The sequence below is a fragment of the Epinephelus fuscoguttatus genome, linkage group LG11, assembly GCF_011397635.1.
Source record: "Epinephelus fuscoguttatus linkage group LG11, E.fuscoguttatus.final_Chr_v1".
NCBI classification, from domain to species: Eukaryota; Metazoa; Chordata; class Actinopteri; order Perciformes; family Serranidae; genus Epinephelus; species Epinephelus fuscoguttatus.
Window position 1 is genome coordinate 16,025,569 of NC_064762.1, and position 18,327 is coordinate 16,043,895.

The 18,327-nt window shown below is 42.6% G+C and overlaps 1 protein-coding gene across 2 annotated transcripts in view; it reads right to left on the reverse strand.

Moving 5' to 3' along the window:
• The window catches only part of LOC125897330 (tyrosine-protein phosphatase non-receptor type 14-like), a 62,285-nt gene that overhangs the window by 5,931 nt on the left and 38,027 nt on the right, over positions 1 to 18,327 (reverse strand). For both annotated transcript variants that reach the window (XM_049590571.1, XM_049590572.1), the window contains 12 exons: positions 16,903 to 16,970; positions 16,102 to 16,172; positions 15,901 to 15,988; positions 15,688 to 15,776; positions 15,437 to 15,524; positions 15,148 to 15,230; positions 14,876 to 14,936; positions 12,376 to 12,454; positions 10,160 to 10,629; positions 8,735 to 10,069; positions 6,162 to 6,302; positions 2,821 to 3,039 (listed from right to left, as the gene is read on the reverse strand). In XM_049590571.1, coding sequence (XP_049446528.1) covers positions 2,821 to 3,039; positions 6,162 to 6,302; positions 8,735 to 10,069; positions 10,160 to 10,629; positions 12,376 to 12,454; positions 14,876 to 14,936; positions 15,148 to 15,230; positions 15,437 to 15,524; positions 15,688 to 15,776; positions 15,901 to 15,988; positions 16,102 to 16,172; positions 16,903 to 16,970 — 2,792 coding nt within the window. The remainder of the gene's footprint in view (positions 1 to 2,820; positions 3,040 to 6,161; positions 6,303 to 8,734; positions 10,070 to 10,159; positions 10,630 to 12,375; positions 12,455 to 14,875; positions 14,937 to 15,147; positions 15,231 to 15,436; positions 15,525 to 15,687; positions 15,777 to 15,900; positions 15,989 to 16,101; positions 16,173 to 16,902; positions 16,971 to 18,327) is intronic.

Here is an 18,327-nt window from a genome sequence, read left to right on the forward strand (position 1 = left end):
CTGATTTTTGTAATTATTTTTCCAAGTAAATAAAAAAAGTAATTGCTTTTTACTTAGTGTGAATACTAAAGGGTTAAAACAAATTAAATGTTAACATATTTTTCTTTCCCCTCTTATTATTTTTCTCTCTCATTTATTATTTTTTATTTTATTTATCCTTAAAGTCATACTTTCAGGGTGGGGGTGGATTAAATGTGTGTGTTAAATACTCCATGGTTGTACCAAGATTTTGATATGGTGTCATTTTCTTTTGTGTGTTTGTGGATGTATATATGAACATACTGGATGTGTGTATGAATGTCTTGTTGTTAAAACCAATAAAGATACTGCTGGAAAAAAACAACATCAACATCTTATTTCCACACATTTTGGCAATAATCTAATTGACCACTGGAGGGCAGTGTGATCATCATTTTCACCCACAGTTTGAGTCTTTCCCCTCATTTATAAAACTATCAACCCCTCTTCTTCTTCAGCTTTCTTTTACCTTCCCTAATTAATAATCACAAGGCCTCACACAGCTCTGAAAAAGTTCCCATCTTCACTACTCCTCAACCACAGAGCACCATTACATAATGAGCATGTCCCGGCTAATTCCTGGGGCCACCTCGTGACTGTAAACACTGTATTAAGAGATGGATGTGGAATAAACAAGGCCTTTTGTTCTGTGGCAGCTACCTTAAATGACGGGGGGGGGGAGTAAGAGGGTTACACCGTGATAGGCAGCGATTCAGTGCCACTTTGGTGAAATGCAAACTCATGCACACACACCAGCTTGTGCGCATACACCATTTGCAACTAAGCATGAATAGAGAGGCTAGTGAGAGCAGCTCAGGTTGACTTAAGAGGGTTTGGAGTTTGGACCGCATTCTTTGGGAATTCCACAAGCTCTGTGAGCTTAAAGGCCCAAACAGCCTTCAGCAGCTGCCTTTCATCCTTTCCTCCGAGCCGTTCGCTGCTTAGGAATGACCACAACAAAGAAAAGTGGAGAGCTGAATGTGTCGAGTTTATGCTCTGTGTTTTAATTTATGGTGTATGATGTGGGTGTTGCAAAGCACTCTGAGAGACTGTAACTGTGATGGAGCCAAACACATAAACTTGAATCTTGTAAAACACACTGTGAAATATGACTTAATTTGACTGTTTTACCAGTCAGTATCATTATTTTCCTCTGTATTGGTTCACACTTAAAACTGGCAGATGGTTAAGTACGATTTAAAATCCAGGCTGTCATATTGACACAGTAAACATCCAATATTGTATCATGTTATCTATGAAAAGGTGCTTTTCTCTCCACCTCTTTTTATGTGCACGTGTAACCATGTCGCTCCAATTTTGGTGACAAGATAAACTGAATAAACGTGTTCCTTTATGTATTTTAGTTCTTCAAAGGGACAGCCCACCCCACATTCAAAAACACATATTTTTCCTCTTAGCTGTAGTGCTATTTATCAGCCTAAATTGTTTTGGTGTGAGTTGCAGAGTGTTGAAGATATCGGCTGTAGAGATGTCTGCCTTCTCTTGAATATAACTAGATGGCACTCAGCTTGTGGTGCTCAAAGTGCCATAGAAAGACATTTGAGACACTCAACTGTGATGTCTCTTTCCAGAAGTTATGACCCTGTTACTCAAGATAATCCACAAACCTTGTTGTGAGCAGTTTCATGTAGGAACTATTTTCTCTCAACAGAACCTCACCCGCCAACTGTATCTTTGCGCAGAAGGAAGTGTGCATCTACTCATGGACGGAAAGCCTTATGCTCATGACAGCATGAGATGTAAACATTCAGGGCCTGTGTCCACATAGCTTTTTTTCTGATTGCAGGCATCCTTTGAGAGCATATGTAGCCCCATGCGGTCGCCTAGAGAATAAGAGTCGCACCCAGCGTCTTTTTTCGGAGCACTCTAACTTTTTGGTGCAGTCGCTACAAGTGCTTCTAGTTGAAAATCTTCGATCTTTTCAGAAAGGCAATGGTGGCGTCACTGCTGTTTTTTTTTTTGGCTAGGCGACAGTCTACTGTCACAGCACAGACAGAAAGCCACTTTGTGGAAGCAGATCTGCCAGCAGACAGCTGAGTGTACGCACTGCAAGCTTATTGTTAACTGTGTACGTTAGCTAACGTTAATGTCAAGATACTGTTGTCACACGTAGCACGTCAATAAAAAAAAACGCTGGGAGCACTTTTTCATGATGCGCTCCCCAGCGCCCTGCCCCCATTTTTCTGTTAAGGAAAAACGCTATTTGGACACAGGCCCTGAAGTCATCCTCCTTGGCTGAGCTGTAACCTTAGCTAGCTCAGTTGTGCTCGTTGAGCTAGCAGTAGATGCACGTTTCCTTCTGCACAGTGATACAGTCAGAGGGTGTAGTCTGATAGAAGGAAAATAGGTGCTTTGAGAGCCACAAACCAAGTGCCATCTAGTTTTATTATATTGGAGACAAGGCAGACATCTCTACAGCTGATCTCTCCAACACTCGGCAACTCATAAGTGAACAACCTTGAATGATAAATAGCACTACAGGCAAAATATGAATTTTTGATTCAGGGGTGAACTGTACCTTTAAGCTTTATAAACCACTTATAAAGTTGTATAGTCACAAAACAGAAGAGAAGGCCTTTCTTAGATCATGAAAAGTTGACGATACACAGTTCTCTTAGGACGTATACAACGTATACATATGGAGAAAGGCCTCCCACCTTTAATCATTAAGCACAACACAATATATACAAGTCTGGATTAAAGAAAGGTGGGTGCTATAACCATCCCTGAAATTTCTTTTTATACTTCTTAACACTGTTACCCTCGACCCGTTGAGCGCACCTTGATATGGGAGGCATTAATGTAGCCCGTGTTGTTCTCCTTGTTTGGTACAAGCTCGACCCGGTTCTCTTCGTACGGAACGACGTCACGGAAACGGTTACGCTCTGTGTTTTCGGGCAGAGTTGCTGTGGTGAGAACACAGTCCGCCCTCTTCTTGGGCACCTGTTCATACTCAGTGAAGACCCGCTCCTCTTCCAGCTTCAACTCCAAGGTCTTACACTGGAGAGAAAGAGAGAGAAAGAGAGGGGGTGTTAGTCATTCACATCATTCAGAGGTTTCTCTTTCAGTCCCTGAGGGGCTTTCATTCGTTTACATTCCAAAATACCAAAGGGACTATTCACACCAGAAGAGTCCAGAAATCTCATTATAACGTACGTCCACATTTCTAAAGTCTCGTCAGCACTCACAGCTGAATATCAAAGAACTCAAAGCGTGTTTAATGCATCCACACAGCTGTAAAAGAGCAGAATAAGCAGCGGTGGTATTCATCCAGACAGGGGGGGCATGTTTATTAGGCCAGTCATGTTTGAGAGGGCAGCATCTCTCTCTTTCTATCGCTCTTTCTGTGTGGCTCGCTGGCTCTCTCTCGGGTCACATTCTTAACATACCAGCGGGCCTAGAGGCGATAAGCACCACCATGCCACGCGTTCCACAGCCCACTTAGGGCTTGCCCCCGTTAGCTTAGCAACAGTCAGGACAAAGGCTGGGTTTCACACCTCCACACTCAAAAGGGAGCTAACAGACAGTATTTGGGAAATGGAATGCATTAACAGTGTGATTATCAGCAACTGTCTTTGAGTTTTACAGCGACAATCTGCAGCATAGCTTCCTTTATCGCTGCCAACAGGTGAGGAACCTGTACGTTAAAACATCCTGCATTAATGATTCCATCATAAAAAGGAAATTTATTTGAGCTGAGTTTGAGTTTGAAGGTTTTGTGAATTGTATAATGAAATAAAAAGACTCTTAATCCACCCATCAGATCTGGATGACCCAGTGCTGAATAGAAGTTTTAGGATCCTACATGTCAGAATGAAACAAAGGTATTACATCCAGATGATATACAGGTTTTATGTCAAAGAAATCCCATTCCACAGAGTACCTTAAAAATAAATGGGAATTCATTATTTCTAGGATGTATAGATCTTAAGGCAAAGCATTCTGACAAATATATGTTTGGTATTTTGATATCTACTTGCAAGAAAGCCCTCATAAGGTGCTGGTTGCTTCCTGAACCCCCCACATTAGAGGAGTGAATGGATATTGTAAATGATGATGATGATGATGATGATGATGTAAATGATGATTAATAAAGTTTGGCTTGACTTGACTTGATATTTATGTTATGGAAAATATTACCTTTTCTCTTCATCTTCAGAAAAATGTGTTCATTAAATTCGGGCCAAGTGGTGAAATACATAAGACCCTTACGATCTGACTTTGTGGAGGTATTGTACAAAAGACCCTATAATGTTTAGTCAAACAAACCTCACTGACTGCTATTCTAATTTTATTTATTTTTTCTTTCTGTCTCTTTAATTCATCCTCAAGTCTCTCCGACATATGGCGCTTATACGTACACTAAATGTCTCCCAAAATGTTCTACAAAGTTCTTAAGATTGTGGAAAAAAATTAAAAGCAGGAGAAATGACTCTGCATGTCATATTTTATGTTTTGCTTTATAAACTGCTGTATGTGTGTATATATATATATGTATATATATATATATATATATAAAAATAAAGGAAAAATTAGGGTAATTTTCAGATTTCAAGGGTGGCATGGTATAGTCATTGCAGCTTTGCATCGAGGTGCACTAATTCATATACATGAAGAGAATTTGGTTGGAAATGTCCAATTAGATTCTTCATTAACCCAAAGCAGAGAGAGTGCTGGAGGTTGTACGGGAGCCAGGATGCAAAACACTGGCATATATTTTGAGAGTGCCCTGTAATAAGACAGTTTTGGTCTGAGATGCACAAAATACTGGAGGACATTTTTGACATAAAATTCCTATTTAATACTTTTATTTTAGGAAAAGCTGACTTTCAACCTGGACACTTTAACGAATACTTATTTGGGGTTTTGATACCTGCTGGTAAGAAAACCCACACATTGGCTGTTTCGGACAGATGTAGTTGATGAAATATACATAATGGCAAAAATTCCCTTTTACTTCACCTACAAATGAATAGATTTATGAAGTTATGATGAAACTGGATCACATATGTGCGACAGTCACCAAAACAAATTAACAGATCGCTTAAAGGATGCCTGGTCTCCTGACCAATTTACAAATAATGTCCTGAAATGTCTCCCAATTTGATAATGTCTACCTTCGGTACGCATCCCTTTCTCACAATGTAAAATAGTTTAAGAAAACTTTATAAGGTACACACTGTTTAAAAAAGGATAATGAGGAAATAAAGTCCAAAGTCATGCTGTTTAACTGCTGTAAACCCACAATACTCTTTGTATCTGCACATATATATATATATATATATATATATATATATGTACTGTATGCACTGCACTTTTTTGGAGGTAGTTGGTTGTCTGCTTGCCATTAACCCTTTAATATATGTGTATATATATATATATATATATATATATATATACATATACATATGTGTGTGTGTGTGTGTGTGTGTGTGTGTGTGTGTGTGTAAAAAGACTCTATATAACCCAGAATAGCAGCTGTTAATTGTGGTGTGTGGGGTTGCAGCAGTATACCAGCGTCACAGTATAGCACAGTATGTGTAAATTTGCTTATCTCAGATTTATTTCATATCTTTTAAGGGAGACTTTTTATACATACTCCCATTGAAAAAATGGTTTCCAAGTTTCAATTGTAATAAAGCATTTGTTCAACCCCCCAGAAACCCTCCTGTTTTCTTTCCTTTAAGGGTCACAGTAACTGGTGTCATGAAACCACGACAAATTTTAAGACTGTTATCATACCGTGAAAGTCTCATGTAGTTATATTTTCAGTCTAAATGGGTTGTTTATGTGCTTCCAGAGAAATTGTGAGTAAAAATGACAACAAACAATAGTTTGTTTTGTATATACTGTACCATAAAATGACAAGAATAAACCTGTAATTTTAACATTATAATGTATCCTGAAAGGTTTGGGTGAAGTAAAATCTACTGTGATGCAGTAGCAACAAAAAACTGACATTATTTCAACCATATCACCATCATTTTTAAAGCGGTCTATCAATCAATAGCATATACTGTCTAACAGAAAAATAAACCAAAAAAAGATCTTTCAAAAATACTTCCTAATACACAGTTAAAGATTAATAAACTCTGCATGTATTTCTTAAAGTAATATTTTACCCGTTCGTCTGTAGCAGCCTTGGCACCGTCCTCCGCAGGGCTCTCTGGGACAGGCATTCGGGCCACGTAGAGTCCGTTGAGGGCAGCCATCATCAGCGGCCTCTTCATGGAGTCCACCGACATCTTCTGTCTTTCCAGCGTCTTTAAGAGAGAGGAAAATCCTGGTGTCATGGTTACAGGTACCGGCAGCATCTTGAGACTGACCTGCGCCGGCCTCAAATCAGCGAGCGCGCACATGTGAGTGTGTCGAGGTGGGTGGGGAGAGTCTGACGTGTGCGTCCTGTTTGTAGGGCAAACCTGGCTGTACCAATCCACTTGTATTCCATCCAAAGGTGTGAACTAACAAGCCCTGAATGTAAAGCCTATTAAGAGTAGACGTGCAACTTCTTATCCATCTCACTTCGCCCTCAATGTCTTTTGATGCTTTCATCCTCGCTTTGTCCTCCTTCACATATTTTTCATTCTTCTGGCCCTTTGTTTATTCCCACCTACCTCTTTAGCCTCCTTTTCTCCACAGAACACACGCTCCCTCTGTCACCCTGCGTTTTTTTTCCTCTCTACCACACCAGCCAAACTCTGACCCACATCGCGCGGTCCCTCCTTCCTCCGAGGATTACCTCTCCTAATCTCTGATGCTATTAAACCTCCAGGGCAGCCCCACCTCCTTCATTCCCTGTGGGACAGTCAAAACAACAGCTTGGGGGTCACCAGGGGTGTCTTCTAGGTATGAGATGAACCAGCTGGTATAAACGAGGGATAACAGCTTTGGACTTTTGGATCGAAGTAAAATATTTTGGAGTTCCCTTCACTCACGCTACAAACAGCCAGCAACACCAGGTCACTCACTCTCATCAAAGTGAGGCGATTATATGATTTAACTTATACCTGGACTCTGGTGCTGTGTCAAATGTTTGTGCCTTAATAACACGGAGCCGACCTACACAAGAACACACAACCCAAAGAATAATCTGAGGGATTTATGAGGGTTTTAGCTGCCTGGGGGGACTCAGAGCCTAGTGCTACCCTCTCAGGTGCTGAACCCCGGATTACTGCTAATCAGGAGCTATGAAACTAGCTAGCAAACAACAGACCGAGATGTTTAAAACTGTACCAGTATGGAGCAGGGTGTTTGTCCAGCAGTGGAGTTTCTGATGGATGACTTATATATTTCATGATCAGCTTGCGTGCCAAAGATTCATAAATCATAAATATATAATGACATGATCGAGCCTGCTATTGACAGTTCAGTTTAAATGAGATCAATCGTTAAGTTGATAAAACTGAACAGTGAAAAACAATTTCTCTGAGCCCAAAGAGACATCGTCCAGTTGGGTCCAAAATCCAAAGATATTCTATATAGTCTATGTTGCAAAGTCTTAGATCCAAAATCATATGATAAAGAAGAAAATCTAAAATCACATCTGAAAAGGTTAAATGAGTATGTTGACATGCATATTAATATTCCAATTATGACAATATTCTGTATTTTACAGGGATCAGCATACTGAACTTCTGACTAAGACGTGTGGGACGTGCCGGTGTTATTCAGGTTTTAGAAGCATTCTTTGGACATGTATACAGCTAGGGCTGGGCGATATGACCTCAAAACAATATCATGATAAATTGAAAGCCAGAATGTGTCCAAACGACGGACACAGCATTTCTCTTTAGCACAAGCTGCTCAGTTGGCCCAGTCTTTGAGTTCTTCTCCATGTTGCTCCCAGGTGACAGACTGACTACATACACAGTAGTACATTTCTAAGGGGACAGCGCACGAACACACACAGCGGGGAAAGTATTAACAGAATTAAGCAAAACAAAATTACAGACATGGGCAAGATAAAATCGGTTAGAGGTTCTGAATGTTAGTTTCGTATAATTTTCGATTAATTGCACAGCCCTATATATAGAAACATTTGGAAAAGGCATCGCAAGTGGGATTTCTTTTTACTGCAGTTTGCCTCTTAGCGGTCAGCTCTGAGCGTTGACATGGATACACTGTACACAAACTAGCCAAGAGTTTGCAAAGCTGGGGTAGAGATGCATGTGCAAAAGAAAAGTCCACATTTTTGCACGTGAGGAGAAACACACCTACTTTTAAACATGATGAAAGACGTAGATATCAACACGCTATCTTAGCGCTGACCTTTTCATGGAGGTGGTTGAGGGAATGAAGGTAGAAAGGTGAAAAACTCTTGGCACAAGTGGTTCCAGCCATTCCACTTTTCCATATTTTGATGTGATAAATGACTTGTTAAGACATGTTAATTGGAGCATGTACAGCTGCATATAAACAGGAACATTAGTGGAATATTCATTCACATTAGCCATGTAAACAGCTGGGCAGGCATATTGTCTTTTTTGGAATAAAGGCAAAAACAGGAATATTTTGTGCATGTAAACGTAGTCATTTTTTTGTCAGTTGAGGGTAAACATTGCTGTCAAATAATTTTTGGTCGACTTGATCAATCAACTTAACATTTTAGCATTGCTAAACAGCACATACTATTAAAATAAGTTAGCACAAGCATAAAATAAGTGGTGTAAAAGCATTACTGACTGATGTGTCTTACCCTCTGAGCGATCTCCCTCTCCACGATGCTGTCTTCTAAGGAGAACATCTCTGACACCGGCCTCTCTTTGACCGGCTCCTTCCTCACCCTCTCCTTCACACTGGTCAGGTCCGGTTCTGAAATGGATGGACCTAAAACCGCCCCATTCACTCCACCCTGGTCCCCTCGGGTCAGTGTCCCACCACCACCTGCACCACCACTACCACATCCAGCCCCGCCGACACCTGGGCTCTGCCCAGCCTTGAGTGCTCGGCCCTGGGCTTGGTTTGGGTCCATTGGTCCGTGGTTGCTCTGTGGTCCTTGATTATGATTATGGTGGTGAGTGTGGTTGTGATTGTGGGTGCGGATTTGAGTGCTGCTAGGAGGTCTAGGAGGACCAGGGTACTCCGGAGGGGGTTTGTTCGGCAGCTTGGCCAGAGCAGCCTGGAGCTGAGCGCTAATGCTGATGTCCTCATTGAGACCTGGGATTTGCACATCAAGCTCAGGCCTCTCCTCTTCCTCCTCCTCCTCTTCTTCACTGTCACTACTGTGTATCAGCATGGTAGCATTGGAGAGAGTCTTTTGATGCTGGTAGGCCACTGGCCCAGGTGGCGCTGCAGAAGCCTCAGGAGCTTTCTGGGCAGGCATCTGCATGGGCAGCTCCTGTGGCTGCTGAGGTGGAGGAGGAGGCTGAGGTGGGGGCTGGGGTTGTGGCTGAGGGGTTTGAGGCTGGGGCTGAGGGATGGACTGAGGCTGAGGGGGCATCACGTGTTCTCTGAGAGTATTCCTCCGATGAAGGGGAGCATTAATGCTCTTCATCACTATGCCCTCCATCCCTCCTCCTCCTCCACCTGCTCTCATGCTGCTGATCACTTCCATGCTGTGTCTCTTGCCCAGGGTGGAGCGGTGCTTAGCAGCTGCAGTTAATGGTTCACTAACCTCCTGCAGGGACTGGTGTACCACGGCTGAGCTGTCCGGCTGAAAGGTCTTGACCGACAGCTGCACCATGCGGGTAACCAGCTCTGGACTGCTGCCCCCCATGCAGCGGTGACGGTGGCTGGCCAGGTCCGGGGTGCTGGTGGCCGGGCGGAAGGAGCTGGAAGGGTAAGGTGGAGGAGGCCGCGACATGTGGTTTCTCAGCATGTTGGCTGTAGCTGCATAGCTTCCCGCATTGTTCCCCTGTTGTTTGGTATTCGCCAGCTCAGGTGTGCTGACAGTGTGAGAGATGGAGCTTCCTACACCTCCACTTCCGCCGCTGCCTCCAACTCCATTGACGCAGGGTGAATGACAGGGGCCCTGGCTGCTGGCTGGACCTCCCTGATGAGGCCCATGGGACACTGGCTTACTGTAGCTGATCTGTAAGGCAAGCATTCATAGAAAAACAGTGTAAGATGTAGACAAGAGAAAGAAATTTAACAAAATCAAACACAAAGCATCCACCTCTACCTGTGGTGCGTAGGGTCCTGGACTGGGCCCCAGGCCATGATAAGGGCCCCTCTCCCTCATCTCAGGCTGGCTATACACCAGAGCCTCAGGCTGACGGTAAGCACACGCATTACTGATGTTCAGACTGCGCAGCGACTGGCTGTGGAGATCATGGTGAGCGGGGAGCATGCGCCGCTTCTGCCGCATGACAGCATCGTACTCAGGTGTGGGCCGGTAGGACGGAGCAATGATGGCGCTGTGGCGGTGGCTGGGGATGTAGTCAGGGCGCATGAGCTCGCTGCCGGGGATGCTGAGGTTGGAGGACATGGGCGAGGGCGGGACGAAAGTCTGGGAGTGATTGAGGGAGCTCAGGCTGGGGCTGCTGTACATGCTTCCATTGGGCACGGTGCCGTTGCGGAAGGGAAAGTCCGCCAGGGAACGGTCCAGACTGGTCTCTGACTTGTAGTAGGGGTCGTCATGGAAGATGCTGTCTAAAAATCAAAAGAGAGAGGAAGAAAGGAGATGAAATATTCCTAAAAGTTAAGTTAATCCTCCAGAGCAAACCTGATTCTTTCAAAGTTTACTGTACCTGGAAGTGGTTCTGATTTTTTCCAGTGTTTTACTTTAAGGCCATGAGCAATGAACAGTATTTATGGCACCCTCAGGGCGTTTCTGATTTGGCAAAGATCACTGTCTGGGTTTGCACTGCAGCACAGGGATGATCTAAATTTATTGTTGTACTTTTAGAAATATGACAGCCTGCCCACAGCCCCTCCTAAGGTGACTATGATGATTATGATATGTAAAACAACTGCTGTATTCACTGGTATTTAAGTGGTTTAGTCATATGACCTATCACTCCAAAGCTACGCTCTTCACTGCGCCATTAATGCTAGCCATTTCAAGATACAACCGCCACAGCAGGCTCAGTTAACACTTCTGTCAGACAAAACCCCAAGAAAACAAACAGACCAAATCACACTTTACACAGCTCCCGTTTCATTTCTCACACATTCTCAAAGGTCAAGATGCTCTAAATCCAGCAAAGTATTTAATCAAACACTTTAGTACATCTATAGATATCTACAAACTGCCATTGCATCATTTCAAACGTTCATATTTCTCCACATATGATCCATAATTTCTTTGACCTGCATGTAAACACACCGGAATAGCAGCTGCCATATTGGAGATGAACGCATAGGCTTTCTATAAGACCTCACTTCGATCAACAGGAGCTTCTAATAGTGTTGCTATGGCCTCGATAGCCAACCACAGCCTGAGCTGAAGGGACATACATCACTCACATTTCCTGTAGTTTCAAGCTAGTTACGATAGAAAGAAGAAAGAAAATATTCAGGCGAACACAAACTTTTATTTCAGTGTGTTAAAAACTTATCAAACTCAATGACAGAAGCACTTAAAGTAATTCTGACTAACGGGTAAAAACGTTAGATTGTTTGTTACCTTTCAAATGACACCATGCATACCACTACTACCACTACAAGCTATTGATTTAAACACTGGTGTCAGATCAGTCCTCATTAAAGTCCAGGTATCAGCATCGAGATTGAAAAAGTTCGATTGGTGCATCCCTGCTGCAGCACCAACAACCTCTGAAAGAATTCGGAAAATGCCCTCCCCGTGGTGAGTACCAACTTAGAATGGGATAGATTTGGAATATTTTCTTCCCACCATAATCAAGGAGACAGTGGTATGCATGTCAGTCCTCTTTACTCAACAAATAAAGCATTCTCTCGTGTGAAAGTATCTCAAGCCTACAGGCAGGCAGACATACATAATCTCTGTCCACACAAATGGAGTGTGATGCCTGAGGTCACACTACAGAATGATCTCACACCCACGCATAGTAGCACACCCAGAATGTTTTTCCACTCGCTCTGTTTTACTGTCAAGCCGACATGAGCGAAGCTCCTCGGATTATAAGGCCGACTGAGTGTGTGAACAAGTCAATGAAAGAGTGAGGCACAAAATGAGGTCACTGCTCTGCACCCCAAACGTCGGGCTCTAATTGGCTGGGAGATTGTTAAAGTACAACTGGGCTGTGAGTCACACGCCTGATGGGAAAGACACAATTAGCTCCATTCAAACGCTTTAGTGATCATCAGGGAGGCTAAAACCTTAAATCACACTGTGGTCGAAGCAGCGAGCCGGAGGAGTTGAAACTCACTCTGAATGTTTTTGTGTGTTTGTGTGTGTCTGTGTTTTACACGTACCTTGAGAGCTCTGTGTGTCCTGATAATGTTCTCCATACTGGGAATGCATTGACTGGAAGTTACAGGACTGGGGCCGTGGCTAAATGGAGAAACACATTTAATGCAGTTTAGAAGAAGCAATTGATTTTTATACTCCATTAAAGGAATACTTCACCCACAGCATGATCATTTGTGTATCAACTACCCTGTTTAACATTTATTTCATGCTGAAAACTGATTTTCTTGCATGCCTGTACAGCGAACGAAGAATCCACAAACATTTACAAACTTTCATACAACTTGTGCAGTATAATCCAAGTCTCATGTCAGTACTTCCTGAACACAGGACAGCCCTCTCCAACGGGAAACCGAACTAACATGAAACTTATTTATGCTCTCTTCAAAGCCAGACTCGATTGACAAAAACTGTAATTTTATTTTGCTGAATACAGGAGCTGCTGGTCTACCGCTGCCTCAATCACTTAGTTTGTTTGTGGTACTGTGTTTCTTTGGTGTTTTAAAGGGTTAGTTCAAATACACCAAAGTTTCACAACATTGCAAACAAACCAATCAAGGCAGTGGTAGACGAGCACCTCAAATGTTAAAAAACAGTAACAGTAATTTTACCTCGCTAAACGTGGGAGCTGCTGGTCTACTGCTGCCTGAACTGGTTTGTTCATAATATTCTGAAACTTGGGTGAATCCGAACTAACGTTTAAAACACCAAAGTCACACTATAACACAGACAAACTATCCGATTGAGGCAGCGATAGACCAGCAGCTCACGTGTCCAACAAAATAAAATTACAGTTTTTGTCAATGGAGTGTGGCTTTAAAGAGAGAATAAATGAGTTTCACTTTCTTTTAGTTTCCCGTCAAAAAGGGCTGCCTGTTGGGTAGGCTGAACAAACGTCCTCTTTTGCCCGGACATGTCCACTTTTCACGTCCCGTGGGGGTTTTTATAAACTGATGACAATGTCCGGTTTTCTGTGTGTTTGTGTGTGTGTGTGTGTGTGTGTGTGTTAGAGTGTGGCACAGGACGCATATTTCTGTCTGAATCCGAACCGAGCCCGACATTATTTAATGACCAAAGCACTGAGTTTGTGTCACACAGTGGTTACAGGCTATTTAACAGGCTGGGCGTGCCCCGTGGGTGCTCAGCTGCGGAGAGAGAGACCTCCGTGTTTGAGACGGGAGCGGGAGGTCCGACGCTTCTAGCGAAAGGAGAGGGAGAAATAAAACAAAATAAGATAAAATAGGAAAAACCTGTCTCCCTCTTTTATTTTATTTTCGGCGTTTAATCAAGGTGGAGGCGGGTGGCTGGAGGTCCGAGACTTCCAGCGAGGAGAGAGGTAGAAACAAACAGCCAGTGTGTGTCTGTGTGTGTTATGTTCAGGTGTTGTCACGTAAATAACAGTGCCCAAGCAATAAACAGGATGGACAATAAGATTTTATTTATTTTACACTACATTTTCACTGAAAGTTGACCAAATCCGACCCGAGCCCGAATACAATTTATAGCTACATTTTGGACCAAACCCGGCCCGACCTGTCGGGTACCGTCGGGCTCGGATCGTCATTGAGAGATATTTTGTAATGTAACTGAATTTAATATCCATACATATAAATTTTAAATATATTAAAATTATAAGGCTACTTTGAGTAAACTGTGAGTATCACTGAAGTAGGCTATGTCGTGGCCGGCCGAGTGTCCTCTTTTTTTGGAAATCAAAATATGGTCACCCTACTGTTGGGAAGTTCTGAGGATACCACTGGATAAATGAGACTTGGATTATGCTGCACAAGTTGTGTGAGAGTTTGTAAATGGATATAGCTTTGCTGTTGTTAAGCACAGATCCTTAGGACATCAATTCATCAAGAATTTTCTCCATTTTTGGATTCTTCATTTACCAGAGACATGAGAGAGAAAATATAAAAATGTTAATTTGGAGGGTTGAGGTATTCCTTTAAGTTATGTACATCATCATGCATCATGTTAAAAGTGCCTCTAAATAAGCCTTAAAATGTGTCAACTCTTTCCTAACACAGCAGGTGACTGTGACCGACTCAGATCTTCTCTAGTGCCGTGAAGTTGTCGACCGCCAATGCCTGCGGTTCTCCAGACAGACAACTGAGCACTCGAGTGGACCGACTGAACAGCTATTGTGCCACATTTAGCCGAGCCATTGTCTGGCCAGCAGGGAGGGAGACGCACAAATCACTGCCTTCATTGTCGCACCGGAAATCAGACCAAGCAACACCCTTGCAAACTTTCCAACAACACCCACCACACCACCAACGCATGTTAAAACCAAGGCTCCATGGCACAATTAAGTGCTGCCCCGAGTGGAAGAGCAGGGTCAATTTTAACCGAGCCCATTTCTGTCTTTCCTCCCGAATTCTCCCCTCTGTCCCCTGCCTTCTGGTCTCATTTATAGAGGCAACAGGGCTGTGTTAAACCACTGAGCAATAACCACTGATGATGAACCATACAAAAGCGAGCAAATGCTTCTGACGGTACCAGAGATAGGCGGTGAGTCCATGTGGGCCTCCTCCGGATTGGTGCAGGTGAGTGAGTGGGCCTGAAGAGAAACAAACGCAGATGATGACTCACAAAATGTAAGCACCATGAACTCTGTATCTCCAGTTCAAGATTATGCTGTTTGTTTTGCTATTCCTTTTTTTGCATAACCCTCACAAGGTTGCTGAACTCTATTTTAAACATTAAATGGCAGATAATTCAGGATATAGAAGTGCTCTGACGGCCTTCAGCGGGGTGGCCTCGAGACTCACTCTGCACAGATCTTGTTCTGTTTGTAGAATTTGTGTCTGGCCGTGAAAAGACGAGCGATGTACTTGGCCATTTCCATATCCTCCTGCAAATACAAACACGGAGAAAAACATTGATAGTTTAAATTTACAGCAGTTTTATTTATAGAAAATCAAGATTGAATTTGCAGCTGTATTTGTCTCTACGCAAGGATGTGTTTGTGCTTCTTTTTTTGGTTGAACTTTCCACTGGAAACCTTGTATAAGGCGTGTGTGTGTATGTGCCGAGACCACCCGCAGACACAACACTCACCATGTGAAAAATGATGGTGTCGTCTCTGCTTGTTATCTCCACTGTGATGGCTGACTTGTTGTGCGCTATGGTGCCAATGTCCTTCCACCTGTCACACACACGGAAACACAAACAAACGCGCACAAGAGTTGAGTGTTCCCACGCAAAATTCATAACATTTTCTCGCATATTTATTTATATAAGCCGCACTTAAAGTCAAAATTCAGACAGGCTCCAAAAATAGATAAATACGATGTAGGATAGGGACTCACTTGTGGAGCATGATGGATCTGCCATTCCTGTGTTTGACAAACACCCCAATGAAGGACACACCGATGAAAATATCATTGGTGTAGTTGTCCTGTGGAAACAGAGTGAACGTAGTAAGGACACCGCAAAATCTTCTCACAATCAAAGACACTGGCAAATCTGCAGTGGTGTGTGTGTGTGTCTGAGTAGGAGGCTGGGGATGGTGTGATATCTACCTTAGCAGGAAAGCTCTCCTGCCCAAAGCCGTCCAGTTTCTCCACCTCCTTGATGTAGAGCAGCTCTGCCTCAGCGGTCTGCATTCGACTGGAAAGTACAGACATATGTACTGTTGGTGCTTGGCAACTTATTGTCTTTGAATCTTATTGTCTTCTCTGTTTTTTACATGTGCACATTTTAGGAATAAAATGAGGCTTTACCAGTGACTCTTGTGCTCCTCAGCAACTTTCTGGGTCCACTCCTCCAGCACCTCGTCTCCATTCGGCCAGTTCTGAGAGGAAAAGAAGTGAACAAAACATAAGGCAGCAAGTAAGAAAAAGATGGTGGAAGACGGAGGAATAGAAAAAGGAAAGTGGAGCAAGAGGTGATGAAGGATTAAAGGGACAGTTGAACGCAGAATCAAAATGACATATTCCTCTTCTTACCCGTCTAGATTGTTTTGGTGTGTGTTGACAAGTGGTGCGTGCATCTACTGCTAGCTCACCTAGCACCACTGACCCATTTAGTTGCATTATATTTAAGAGAAGACTGATGATATCTCCAACACTCAACAACTCACACCAAAACAATAGATAAATAGTACTACAGGTAAGATGAAAAACTTTGGGGTAAATGTGTCCCTTTAATGATAGAAGAAAAGGGGAACTGTTAAGTATCAGAAAGAACAAGCACCCTACTCAATTTAAACACCGTCACATCCCCTCTTTCCCTAGGCTTTCAAACAGTTTTGCAGCTAAACTGTAGTCAGTGATGTAACAATGGACATTATGTACTTGGTAGTAACAGTAACACAGTGTCTACTTCAGGTAATATATTTGGTGCCCGCAAGATCTTTATCTCACTCAGAGTCTTGCTTATTCTTTGTCTGTTTTCTGCCTGTCAATCAGGTATGCAGAGGGAGGAGGTACACAGGTGACACAGGAATGTGTACCTTCAGGCAACACACAGAGACACACAGACACACATGCACATATTTGAACAGTGAAGGTTTGAGGACTCACCACTGGGAAGAGCACGTACTCCCTGAGGAAGTCCTGAGACATGAACTGAGTGAAGTCTCCAAAGTCAGCTGGAACATACAAACACAATACACGGATAATCTATTATCTATTATATAAATTATGTGAGCAAATTTTCATGTGTATGAATGCAACATTTGCAAATAACTAATCATATTACCTATAGTGTATTGTTTGTCAGAGGTTTGTTCACTCAGATTTCACTGAAAATTGAAAAATGTTTTTGTTGGCCTTCATGTAGAAAATTGTATCTACACAGTCCACAAGATATGGTAAAACCTAATCCTCAGAAAAAGTGTGCCAAAGATGCTAATACACGAACACAACATGTTAGCTAATGACCCTTCACTAAGCCCCTTGTTGATGGACCGCCCAGCTGTCGAAGATAAAATGGAGCCAGCACTGTAACCAACTGCACTCCCTGAAGAAATATTACCAACTTTTGGGGAAAATGAAAGAGTGATTCCAGAGAGAAACAGACAGAGGGGTCTACAGTCTGTGTTTAAAGGATATATCCAGGATGTCAAACTGACTCAGCAGCAACAACAGTTTAAAAAGACAAAGACAGTTAGAAGCTAAAGCCGAACTATAGGCTACAGATCACAGTGTAAAAGTGAACCACCACATCACTGCAGTGTGTGCAGATGAACGGTGTTTGGCTCCTCTCCCTGTCACTGCCACAAGATGGGTGGGGAGTTCTGGGGGAAGTCAAACAACGTTCATCTGTGCACAATGCGATGACACAGCTGGTTGAATATCAGCAACGTTTCCCTGCTTCCCTTCACTGGTTCCTGTACAGCAGGGTCGGTCTTTGTTTCACTGTTATAATCATTAAAAAGCAAAAGCAGCATGTGTATACATTCAGTAGGCTATATCTTCAGTAGCTAGCTAGCTAACCCTACACTTTTCAGGGTTTGATTTTGGTTTTGGAACAGGGAAGAAACGTATATTTCCTTCCAAACTATCATAACACCAGAGCCTGAAAATTAAGGAAATCTGAAACGACTGTATTACAGTCTATGGAGGACAGCCATGTTGTTGCTATGCTATGATTAGCCAGTCCACGTTCCAGGAGCAGGACTTCGCGAAGGGTCTACTACAGTTTTTACAATTATAACCAAGGGGAAATCATATTTTCTTTGTCCTCCATAAAGTTATATGATTGACCTGTATTCCACTAGTAAATAATAAACACAATATATTTGTTCTTAGTAACATATTTTGATATCAGGATTGTTGCTAAATGTTAAATTGCTAAGTAGCTAAAATTAGCCACAGCATTTTTAAGGGCTATTTTCCAAGTTTTTGTAAAGTTATACAACATTTATAGAGTAGCAATTTTCAACCACATTAGGGAGGAAAAAAATCACAGTATAATTTTGCTCACTGTCTTTAAACTACTTGTTA